This window comes from Ipomoea triloba, chromosome 3, assembly GCF_003576645.1.
Source record: "Ipomoea triloba cultivar NCNSP0323 chromosome 3, ASM357664v1".
NCBI lineage: Eukaryota > Viridiplantae > Streptophyta > Magnoliopsida > Solanales > Convolvulaceae > Ipomoea > Ipomoea triloba.
The window spans coordinates 11,997,105-12,010,401 of NC_044918.1; the positions used below are offsets into that span (position 1 = coordinate 11,997,105).

The 13,297-nt window shown below is 37.9% G+C and overlaps 1 protein-coding gene across 1 annotated transcript; it reads right to left on the reverse strand.

Moving 5' to 3' along the window:
* Nucleotides 1-11,527: 11,527 nt before the first annotated feature.
* LOC116012912 (protein FAR1-RELATED SEQUENCE 5-like) lies at nucleotides 11,528-12,571 on the reverse strand. Its single transcript, XM_031252583.1, has 2 exons — nucleotides 12,322-12,571; nucleotides 11,528-12,213 (listed from the first exon to the last, which is right to left on the reverse strand). The coding sequence occupies exons 1-2, from the start codon at nucleotides 12,569-12,571 to the stop codon at nucleotides 11,528-11,530; spliced, it is 936 nt and encodes a 311-aa protein (XP_031108443.1).
* Nucleotides 12,572-13,297: the final 726 nt, after the last annotated feature.

Consider the following 13,297-nt stretch of genomic DNA (forward strand, 5'->3'; position numbering starts at 1 on the left):
AATATTTTGGACATAATTGGGTCAATCCCAATACTCGGAAATTAATTCTCCTTTTAACCCAATTCAAAAATTATCCTTTTCTTTCTCAAGACATTTGGATGATCCACTAACATCTTTTCACAAAGTAATTCAAGTGTAACTACTCTACACTTTCAACTCCACATTTATCACATAAGTCTCAATGCATATAACATATACATTTCCCAATTTCAACATATGCATAACACATAACATATATTTATTCTTTACAAACACATACTACCACTTCCTCATACTATTTATAAGTTCACCCATGTGTAACACAATCTTCATAGCACATATACCTAACTACATAGTATTACTCTTCTTACTAACAACATATATAATTATGGTTTATACATACCATATACTATACCCAAAAGGTGACATTTTATTAATACATACATACCCATATAGGTACATATATATTCGATTTTCATGTACATATACATAATACACCTATATAAATTATACATATATATATACTATACTACATGTATATAATATATATATATATATATATATGCCTAATTCAAGTACATGCCTAATTCACATATAATATCTATATATTTATATATACTATACCACACGTACATACACATAATAAGTACATACTACATAATAGTATCTATATATATACTATACTACATTTACCCATAAATGTGTACATAATATTTATAATTATATATATATACTTTGCACTACACGTACTTACATACTACATGTATTTACATAATACTTATAATTATATATATATATACTACACGTATGTACATATTATATAAATCTAGGTACATAATAGTTATAATATATATATATACATCACACGTACATGCATTCTATATATATATATATGAACACAATGCATATTAATATGTATATATATCTTGTACCATACGTACATATACTCAAATGTGTACACAATTTATATATATATACATTCATCATGTACCCAAAATTCCACCTAGAGCCCATTATATTTCAACCAACTATCAATTATCTAGTTTCAAACAACCTCAACCAATTAAAGGGATTCCTTACCTCAACCGGGTTTCAAATTTTGTGGGAGATCTTTGTGGATGATTTTCCCCCAATTCACCTTAAAACCCTAGAATTCCATCAACCACATAACACATGATTTTAAGAAATCTTAACTTAGATTCATGTTCTAGGATGAAAAATAAAGCTATCTACCGAATAAAATTGGAGTTTTACCGAATAACTTGAGAGTTGTGAAGAAGTTGCTAGCTATGGAGTCTTGAAGTTCGATGAAGATGATGAAGATCCCACTCTCTCTCCCTCTCTCTTTTTTTTCGGCCAACACAAGCAAAATGGGAAAAAATTGGCTTAAATATCTACCCACTTGGTTGACTAGTCCACTCTTGGGGATAAGATCCAAAATAAAATGGAATAAAATAATCTAAAATATCTTAGCTTAGACTGATTGGGATTAAATCAGATAAATTCTTGGTAGAAACTAATTCAATTCAAATAATTCTCGAACCCAAAAATTTATTCCAGTCTAGAACTCAAAATTGGGCTAGGTTCGGTACACCGCGAAATTTTGCGATGTACGATCACAAATAAATTTTGGCTGCTATGGGCTAATATAATTAAATAGGAAATTCAAGAATAATAGTATGATGCCTAAAAATCCATTTCCTAGGACAAACGGGTTCGAATACTAGTTCCTAAAATTTTTACGGTTCGTGACCGAGACGTACGATCGCAGCTTATTACTAACTGTCCTTACTTATAATAATTCTTTTGAGGCATCGGGAGATCATCTCATGAATGTTATAGCCTAAAGAAGTGTTTTTCGAACCTTAATTTTACTCGAATAGGTGAGGGGTTACATCAATCAAATGTCTAACATGGGCACACACCCCAAACTATTCTACTCAAACATAATAAACATTCAAGATCAACAAAGTAAAATTACACTAAGCAACCATTGAAAGAAACAATCTTGATAACAAAGTATTGTACCTAAGGAATCATGAGTTCTACATCTTCAATCCATCTTCATTAATCCAGGAAAACTAATCCATTCTAGTGGGAATGAGTGCGTTCTTCCTCCCCTAAGGGGAAGGAATGGAAAGATAAATCAGATCTAAAAATTATGGAAGTCCCCCTCAAAAATGAGAAGAGAGGGTTTAAATAGCTGTCCAAAAAGTCAAAATTCCATTGTTGCCCTACTGGACGGGTCCACGCCCGTCACCACGCGTGTGGTGCTGCGTGGTTACATTCTGGAAATATTCCACGCCCATCACCACGCGTTTGGTGATGCGTGGTGGCCTCCTACTCGGTTGATTCTTCGTTTGTTGCTTCTTTTTGGTCTAGGACTTTGCTATTCCCTGCGGAAATGACTCAAAACACATCCTCTGAGTTGAATTTGTCAGTTAGGTGTTAATTAGAGTTTTTAACCGTAAAAGATGCTCACAATTGGGTGATGAAACTGTAAAATGTTATCCAGATATGACTCGAAACTTAACTGTTTTTGGCGCTTATCAGGCGTACGTAGAGCTAATAGAAAACTTATCGGTGGCATCGAAACTCCAGTAGTATTCATCCTCGCCCTCGCCCTGGTTCAAAGTTATGCTCTACATGTGCTGTCTAGTTTCAGTCGGAAGGGATTGGAGGAGCTCCCATTTCCATCCTCTAGTTTCATCCCAGAAATCCTGCACCTTACTCGCATTGTTATCGATATCTATATGGTTTTGAATTAGTCTTGATAAAGGTTGCTCCTTCACCCATGGGTCTTCCCTGAAACGGGTGTTTCTCCCGTCTCGAACATGCATTTTGGTTCCCTTATTCACGATGGAAAGCGCCTCGACAATGCCCCTCCAAGCGTTAGAGCACACCTGCTTTGCACTTATCGCCTCTATGTCATTCTTTCCATGAGCATATTTTTCTTTCAAAACTTTGACCCACAAGCTCTCCTTGTTGGTGATAATTTGCCATCCTAACTTTGCCATAAAAGCCATGTTCATGTCCTTTGCAGCTCTAATCCCCAACCCTTCAGTATTCTTTGGCTTAGTGACTATTGCCCAACCATGTTCAAAAGAATATATAAATGTGTAATTGTAAATAGTTTTATTGAAGTGAGTTTTTTTTTTCCTTTCTTTGTTTTGTTTTTAAATTTATTATTATTATTATTATTATTATATTTAGAGAGTGTGTAGATATTGTAAAGATGTATATGATTACAATTTTGAATGGTTATAGTAATAGTTTTATTCAAAAGAATAAATCTGTAATAAGACATTACAAGAATACATATACATATACATATATATATATATATATATATATAGGAGGCATCTGGTGCAGCCTTGCACTTACATGCAGCCGTGTGGCCTGATGTCAACCACTAGATGAATTAATCCAATGCTCCATATTTGTCAAAATAAAAACGCGCTGTGTTCAAGAATAACGTGAAGGAGGGGTAGATTGGACAATTCATATTATACAAACCGCACTGTCTAACCCCACTCCGTTGTTTCGATTCACAATCCCAACGCACTGACACACAACGCTCTCCATTCCCCCGCGAAACCTGTCGAAGCGAAAAACTGCAGTCGCCGATCACAGAGCACCGACCCCCGGACGTTGTAGAAGGACAACGGACGACGTTAGAAGACTCCATCATAAACAACGACAGCCGGTTTTGAAGAAAACGTACAAGTCGACTACAGCAGACAAAGAACAATGACGAAAACCAACGGTATACTCTCACAGTGTAACCACATCATTTTAGTTCAAAAATAGGGCAAAAAATCGCAAATTATTGTTGCATTTAGGACTAGGGCACCATGTAAAGTGTTGTTTGTGCATTATCGAGATAAATCTTGTTCATACTTGAGATTATACTAGTGTATTGCGCAATAATATGTGTATTTGGTGTGTCGTGGTGGAGGGGGGTGGAATGGTGTGTTAGAGCATTGCACTAGTGTTTTTTAAAACGTTGACTGGTGTATATTTTTATATATTTGACTAAGTGCATTCTACGTGACTAAGTGGATTTAGGCATTGGTGAGAATGATGTGTTTTAGTATGTCTACTGGTGCATTATATACGATTAGTAGTGTGTTTTTACTTATATTGGTGCTTTCCATGTGATTTACTGTCGTTCAATATGGAAGGCAGGTAATGGTGTGTCCTAATCTGTCCAGTTGTGCATTTTAGTACGTATAATAGTGTGATTTTTTATAGATGTTGATGAGTTTTACAAGAGTAGTCACATTTTATGTGTGCTGGGTAGATGGTGTGTTTTAATCTGAGTACTGGTGTAATAGATTCACTTAGTTGGTGTTTTTTGTTACTGGTGTATATTTTTATACATTTGACTAAGTGCATTCTACGTGACTAAGTGGATTTAGGCATTGGTGATAATGGTGTGTTTTAGTATGTCTACCGGTGATAATGGTGTGTTTTAGTATGTCTACTGGTGAATGATTTGATTACTAATTTAAATTAAAAATATCATGTAGGCAACAAAAGAAAAGCAACTGAACAGGGGGGGCATCTAGAGCAAAGGAACCCAGAACAAACTCTGCACCCGAGCAAGCAGAAGAACAAGCTCAGCAGCCTGCCCAGGAGCATGCTGACCAACACCAGGCAGAGCCAATTCAAAGCCCAGAACCAAATGATAATACGGAGCAAGAGAGTGAGGATGAGAGTGAGGAGGATGGCTCAGGACAAAGCAACGATGATGAGCTTCATATAAGGTCCCTACCAACAAGAATAACCAATAATGTAGTCCGGCTTAACCCTGCACAACAACAGTGTGTAAGGGAGATGGGAATGGGCAACCTACTAGACCTTAACATCACCAACCTACCACGCAGATTAGGGTTGTGGTTAGTGGAAAACTTTGGTCCAAGGAGCTGCACCTTACAACTCCAGAATGGACAGTCAATCCATATCACTGCAGCTGATGTTGCTGCAACTCTTGGGCTTCCTATGGGACAGATTGAAATAACAAGGCGGACAGCAAGGGTAGTTCTAGAAATCCTGCGGGAATGGAGGGCAATTTTTGAGAAGACAACAGCATGTATTACACCAGGTGCTATGATCACAAGGATGTTAGAAACTGAGGCTGATCATCCTTGGTTCAAGAGACACTTTGCCCTGTTAGTGATCACTGTGTTAATAGACCCGATGGTAAATGGTTATGTCAACCAAAACTACATTGACCATCTTCGGGATGTGGACAACATCCCAAACCTCAACTGGTGTCAAATGGTGATCAATTCACTGGTTACTAGCAAGCTTGCCTGGGAGAGAAGCGCAGACAAAATCTTTGGAGGGCCAATTATATTCCTGACGGTAAACTCACTCCCATCACCTCCAAATCCATTAAAACATCACACACAATCCAACTAATAATACTGTGAAACACAATATGCAGGTATTCTATGCTGACCGGGTGGTGCTTTACAGACGTACTGTGCCAAGAAGCTACCCAGCCTTCCGATCTTGGACATTCAAGATGCTGTCAAAGCGAGAGCAAGCTGAAATAAAATCTGGTGGCTTCGGATTTGGGCACATTGATAGTGCTTTGGAGCTGGGAAATGCCTCACCTGAAGGAGCAGGTCCATCAATTCCATAAGTTGATGTCCCACCCCAACCAGAGCCACGGGAACAGAACCCCAGGCTACCAGAAGGATTAGAGGTAACCACGAGTGCATATCTTGATATTTATTAGTGTGTTTTATCACATTTAATAGTGTGTTTTGTGCATATGAGCAGAGTATTGTGTGTTTGCGTATCATGGGTGGGGAGTGGTTAATTGTTTAGTCGTGTATTTTATAACGTTGAATGGTGTGTTTTAATAAAAATATTGGTTCATTACTAACCAGTAGCTATTCTATATACAGGATTTTGTTGACGAAATCACCAGCACCACAAGGACCATTGCAACAGCGTTGCTAAGAATATCAACTCTTGTTGAGACCGCACCTTCTGCAATCCTTGAGAATGAAAGATTCGAGAAAATGTTTGAATCAGCAAGGCAGCTGCTTGGATTTAAAGCTCAAGAAGAACAGGACCTGACATTCTCTCAATAGGAGGATGCATACTGGGGTAACCCAGATGTCCTAAATTCAGTTGATGAAATTGTGCGTGCAGTCCAGAAAAGGACTTATCTGAATGATGTCCCATCATTTAGTCTTGGACTGATGCAGGAGGAGCAAAACCATGGTTGGGATGACGTCAATGCTGTAGCCAGAGAATATGGTGATGGTGAGCAGAGACAAGAAGGAGATGCTGTTGAAGTGAATGTTGATGGAGGTGAAGCAGAAGTAGGTGAAGAGATACCTCAGGCAGCTGAAAGACCTCAGGAAATCAGAACTGAAATTCCAGCCCCAAGTGATAAGATAAAGCCACTATATTTCATTACACAATACAAAAAACAATGGAAAAAAAACTTATAAATGAATATAACAGGTAACCGCAGATCAAGCCCCACCAGGAAGTTCATCAGAACCACCTCTAGAAATCCAAGCAAAGGACAAGGGAAAACGACCAGTGCTGGAATACTCCCCACTTCGGCCCCGACAGCCCCTCCCAATAATAGACATAAATGCACCAATCAATGCAACTGAGGAGGCAGTGCGGAACATAAATGCACCAATCAATGCAACTGAGGAGGCAGTGCGGAAGTGGGTGCTTGAAAATCCAAACCCTGATGTGTAAGTCTTTTAGTGGGTGCTTGAAAATCCAAACCCTGATGTGTAAGTCTTTTGTTGGGTGCTTGAAAATCCAAACCCTGATGTGTAAGTCTTTTGTTAATGCATGTTTTGATTACTGGTGTGTCTATACTAGATGGTTGCTGCTTTTAAACATAGAATTGTTTAGTGGTGTGTTTTAGTAAAAATGGTGGTGAGTTTTGCGATGGTAGATGCATTTGGTGTTATGTGTGGTTAATTAGTGTGTTTTAACATGAAAACTGGTGTGTTTTATCACATAGTATGGTGTGTTTTAATACGTGTGTTTGTAAATTGCAGTTGACTACTGTTTGGGTATCATGGGTTGGGACTTTCTGTGTTTGAATTGTTTAGTCATGTATTTTATAACATTGATTGGTGTGTTTGGAGTCAGTACATTTATTTTTATTTATCTTGTGCATATCCATTTCCAGGAGCCAAGAATTATTCAAGTTTCAATCAAGAGTTATTCTCTGGGAAGATATGTTGTTACTAAAGCCGAATTCTGAGATCCCCACAAGTATCATTGATGCTTAGGCAACTATTTTGAATAATAATGAGGAGGATCGGCTTTCGTCGAGATTCTTTGGTTCCACGTGGACAACTGTAAGTTAAAGTTATGAAACAAATAAATCCTAAAAAACGTACAAGTTCTAACAATAATAACATTTAAATTGCAGTTGTACACAATTGTGGATCCCCTTGGCGAAGAGGATGAGAGATTTGTGAAATTCAGTGACAACTACCTAGTAGACAAAACCTTTGCAGTGGAGACCCAATGGAAAAACATTCAACATGTAAGTGTTACGAATTGCTTAGTACATTCTATTATTTGATTGGTGATTTTGGTACACATTTTGACACAATATTTTTCCTTTGATAGTTTCTGTTTCTGTTGGTCCCGTTAGGGTGGTGAAAAGTCTAGAGGGGGGGGGGGGGAATAGACTTTTCTAACAATTAAAAACTTTATAACACTTCAACCAGAGAGATTTCAAGTGATTAAATTCAACTTGAAATGTGCAGCGGAATATCGTACGGTAAAGCGCTATAAGATAAAACTGCGTAAAACTGAAGAGATACTTGACATGCAATACGTTGGAAAACCTTAGAATAGCTCAAAGAATATGGATGCAAAGTTTGAGCCACATGCGAACGTGGGAACACAAAAACCCAGATGATATGCTCAACACAGTACGTAAAGGGTTAGTATGTTAAAGTAAATATGTAAAGTGAAGTAAAATAAATGAGAGGCAGAGATTTATAGTGGTTCGGAGATGGTGTAATTCTCCTACTCCACTTCTTCCTTCTCCAAGGAAGATTTCCACTATCTTCAATCACCCAGATACAATAGTGAAACTCCCGAGTGCTACGCACAAAGCTACGCTCCCCGAACGTTACACACAAAGCTACGTTCCCGAACGCTACGCACAAAGCTACGTTCCAACCAAGTGTTACACACAAAGCTACACTTACTTCACTCGAGTGTACGCACCCAGCTACACTCCTTTCTACCCTCGGTAGAGATACAACTTTTGTTCAAAGAAATAAAGATTTCTTTTCTAAGACTTGAATTCCTCTCGTGTATAGTTCAATATCTCAGCACTTTGTATTTGATCGCATTCACCGCTCAGTAGCACTACTTGTTGATTTTCACGTTTTTTTGGTTCGTAGTGCTGTAACCGTTCTCACTTGTGTATCTCGTGCTGTTCTTCAAGTCTTCTTGTACTTTTTATAATTCAAAGAATTATTTGCCCGTTATGAACATTCAAATTTTGAACGTTCACTTTATCTGATTGGTCATTCCAATCTGATCTTGATGGCCATACCTTCTCATTTAATGACCATATCGTTGATCTGATAACTTGCCAATTTGATCTGATAAAATCTCCAATTTGATCTGCACATTTAATGTCGCTGGTAACTTTTGACAAATTACCTCTGTAACATTTAATGTCGCTGGTAACTTTTGACAAATTACCTCTGTAAATTGCTCACAAAGTCTTCTTTTACGGCTTGATTGATCTGTAAATTGCTCACAAAGTCTTCTTTTACGGCTTGATTGATTCTTGAAACTTGTAGCCTCCAATTTTTGACTTTGTTGTCTTCTCAGCTTGATATTGCAGACTTTGTATCCTTCAGAGCTTGATATTCTTGACTTTGTTGTATTCTTGATTTGATCTTGGGCAAGTTGATCTTTTAAAACATTTACCGGGTGGCTCTTGCTTGAGTATGAACAATGATCTTCAGAAAATCACCACCTTCAAATTTCTTCTGGTTCAGGGTATTACGTACTGAACCCAAAATATTTGAGACATGCAAAAATGACTAAGTGTAAGTCACACTCTTAGTTGCTCCATAGTGTTTTAAAATAGCTTTCACGCGTGTAGAAATGGTGTAGTGTTCACGCGTATGTAATCCATGCAAAGTTGCTCTATGTTGACTTTGACTTCCTCCATTGACCTAAACTAGCTCCATTGACCAAAATTAACTCCAAAGACTTGGCCGTGCAACTAGCTCCAAGGCTTCTTCCTTAATATTTAAAATGTAGCAAGTAGGATTTGAATGCTAGACCTTTAGGTATGTTTCTAAGCCTTTAACCATTTCTCCATTTCAACTCATTCAGTCATATCCATCAAACAAATATATTTGATCCTTTTTAGCATTGTGTAGCGTATGGTGTAGAGATAGTGGATCTTGAACTTCTTCTCGCCTTTGACTATTTGACTCAAACCTTTGACTAGCTCCATGAGTTACTCCATTAACCCAAAAATTGACTTTGAGCCGTGATACTACTAGCTCCATTCCTTGCACTCCAAAGCTCAAAATATTCTCAATAGGATTTGAACTCAAGTCTTTTAACAACAATAATTTGGCCTTGTCCATTTGATCATATACACTCATGTGTATAGTGAAAGCAAATGACTTACAAGAGTCATGACAAAATGAACTCTATAAAACAATAATTCGAACAAATCTAATGTCAAGACTTGTCTTCCGGGTCCAAACTCTACACTCTAAAAATAAAATTGGGGATTTCTAAAAATACAATTTGGCTCATCAAAACTATTACAATTTTATTCATAACAGTTTCCAATAATAGCACCTCAGCACTATTACATGATTCATTTTGATTCACTGTGTGAGAGATTTGAGGCAATAGACAACTCATCTAAAGTTTACAAAACTGATGACAAATATGGAATTGTGCCTACGACATTGGTAACACACTGACCTCTTGCTTTTCTCATACACAACACTATATTCAATAACTACAATTTCTATGCCTTTAATTGTATGCAGCAAAAATTTCTTTCAATGTTCATGACTGGTTTGAAATCAACTTACAAATCTGAGAAGATTGCGAAGTTGAAACTAAAGAGAATGAAGATGTCTTGGAGGGATAACAGAAACAAGGTTGATTGTGGTGTGTTCCTCATGCGCCATATGGAAACATTCAGAGGGCAATTACCAGAACTATGGGACTGTGGTTTGCAAAAAGAAAACAAGGACCAGTTGAATGTTTTAAGAATCAAATACTTAACTGCACTTGTCATGTCAGATGTAAATGAGCACAAAGCCCGGAACATACAACAAGCAGCAGAGTTTGGACTGGAAAATTGACTTTGGCGGTAAGTTTGATGTTGCACTATCTGTTTGTGGCTTCTTTGACACTGTTGATTAAACAATACTTTTTGGTTGACATTATGATATGTCTAGGACAGCTGGTACGTAGTTTTTTAACTGCTAATAGCTTTGACTATGTTGTTTAGGAACTTTAATTGTTACTACTTTTTGGTTGAATGCACAGATTATGCACAGTTGCAAAATAGACCACTGAGTTTCCTAACACACCACATAAGGTGTAAAACACACCACTGACCTTACTAAAACACACCAGTCAAGGTGTAAGAATGTAACACTGACCTTACTAAAACACACCACTCAATATGTAAAACACACCGCATAAGGTGTAAAATACACCGCTGACCTTACTAAAACACACCACTCAAGGTGTAAAACACACCACTTACCTTAACTAAAACACACCACCTAAGGTGTGAAACACACCCCATAGGTGTAAAACACACCACTGACCTTACTAAAACACACCACTCAAGGTGTAAAACACACCACTGACCTTAGTAAAACACACCACCTGAGGTGTGAAACACACCACATAAGATGTAAAACACACCACTGACCTTACTAAAACACACCACTCAATGTGTAAAACACACAACTGACCTAACCAAAACACACCACAACTGACCTAACTAAAACACACCACTCAATGTGTAAAACACACAACTGACCTAACTAAAACACACCACTCAATTTGTAAAACACACGACTGACCTAACTAAAACACACCACTCAATGTGTAAAACACACTACTCAAGGTGTAAAACACACCATCGACCTTACTAAAACACACCACTCAAGGTGTAAAAATGCAACACTGACCTAACTAAAACACACCACTCAATGTGTAAAACACACCACTGACCTTACTAAAACACACTACCTAAGGTGTGAAACACACCATTGACATTTCGAAAACACACCACTCAAGGTGTAAAAATGCACCACTTACCTCACTAAAACACAACACTCAAGCTGTAAACATATTAGAAAACACCACTTACTCACCATACGTCAAGTACGCATGTGCGTAACAGGACACACCAGTACTTCTATTAAAATGCACCAATGCACAGATTAAAAGTATTAACATATGTATCAAAACACACCACCCTATGAATTAACACAAATCATATACAGTAATACAATGATCAATTTCAATTATTTAAAGGACATGTCTTACTGTTATGGCCATATTCATCACAAGTGTGGCATCTCCTTGATTGCTTTGCACACTTGCTTGCAGCTCTCTCCCTTGCACTCTTCAATCGCTTACCACTACCCTTGTTCTTAGCTTTGACAGGGTCGTGCACTTCCACTGAAGAGGCCTTGGACATAGACCCACAAAACGAATTAATCACACTTTGCTTGCTACCAACAGCCACGCTACTGCCATTACCACTCCCATCTTGAAGAAATAATTTCCTTTGATCATTAATAACGCTTCGTATCTGTGAAAAACGATCAATATTACCATCAGCCAACCCCACACAAGCATAAATATCAGACCACATAAGATTAGTAAGCAGCCTAATGTTCTCCACTTTCGCAGATTGATCAACAACTATACCATCAATATCAAATATTGGGTGCAAACATGCACCCTTTGTCCACCGATGCACCAAATACCTAGAAGGAATACTCTCAAGACCACGATCTTTAAAAACAAAAAAGATATGCTTACACAACAAACCCATCCTCTCAAACATCTTGCAAGAACACCTTGCACAATTATCATCCAAAACTAAATTGACAGCCCATGCTCGATGGTCACCATCTTTTATCACGTAAGACACGCTACCATCAGAATCACTCAAAGATACCACTTGACAAGAAAAACAAGCTGCACAAATCTCCTATTGAACATCATAAAACACAGAAATTGTGTAAACACCCATGGCATGCCGCTCCAACGCCAATGGTGTCTTCAACACAGGAAAACAAGCTTCACAATCAGCATTTAGTTTTGCTTGGGCATGCCGCTGTGCACCAATAGCACTATCATAATGCACCACAAATTCAACCAAGCTAGAATATCCATTAGAGAAGCTACCAAAGAAACTGTTTTGAGACTCCGATCTAGATGTGGTCCTAACCAAACCCGCCATAAACTCATCATGAAAGTATGGAGATGCCCAAAATGTACGGGACTCAAACAAGTAACGAAACCAACCATTATCACCCAACCCATATTCCTCCATAATCTGATTCCATTGCAGCTCAAAAGGCCTCGGGATCAATTGAATTATCCCAAACGATGCAATTCAACTCCTGCTAAACACCTCGTCTTTAGACAAAACCGGTCCAACCTTCTCTCCCACCTTACACATTATATGCCACATACAAAATCTGTGTTCTGACGCACCAAACACTTGAGCAACGGCAACCTTCACAGCTGGATCTTGATCTGTAACAACGCAAATAGGATCATGACCCATAATTTTCTTAAAACTCTCCAAAAGCCACATGTATGAGTCTATGTCTTCCTTCGTAAGTAGCCCAGCACCAAAGGTGATGCATCTCTTATGATTATCAATGCCAGTAAATGGGACAAAAACCATATTATACCTACATAAGGAAAAACACAGGAAAACAGTTAACACAATAACACGTCTCAGAACACACCATATAGCATTGAATAATACACCACTATTCTATACAAAATGCACAAACAAAAAACAGATTACTAACCTGTTAGTACGATATGTAGCATCAAACGAAACAACATCACCAAGCAAAGAAAAGTTCTTCCTTGATACTGCGTCCGCCAAGACTACATACAACATGCTTCAACACAATACCACCATCGTACTAACAGAACCAGCATATTGTTTATAAAAACCAAAAGCACTATCCAAGGAATCAAACTGTTGCCCGACATGAGGCTTCAAACTGTTGGCACAAATTGGACGCCAATACTTAGTCAT

Bases quoted from the DNA above. Each gene is read 5' to 3' on its own strand.
- LOC116012912 (XM_031252583.1), bottom strand. From the start codon at position 12,571: ATGGAGGAATATGGGTTGGGTGATAATGGTTGGTTTCGTTACTTGTTT. The intron at 12,214-12,321 runs GTGAAGCTTGTT...AGATTTGTGCAG, and splicing joins AGCAAAACTAAATGCTGATT to CTTGTTTTTCTTGTCAAGTG.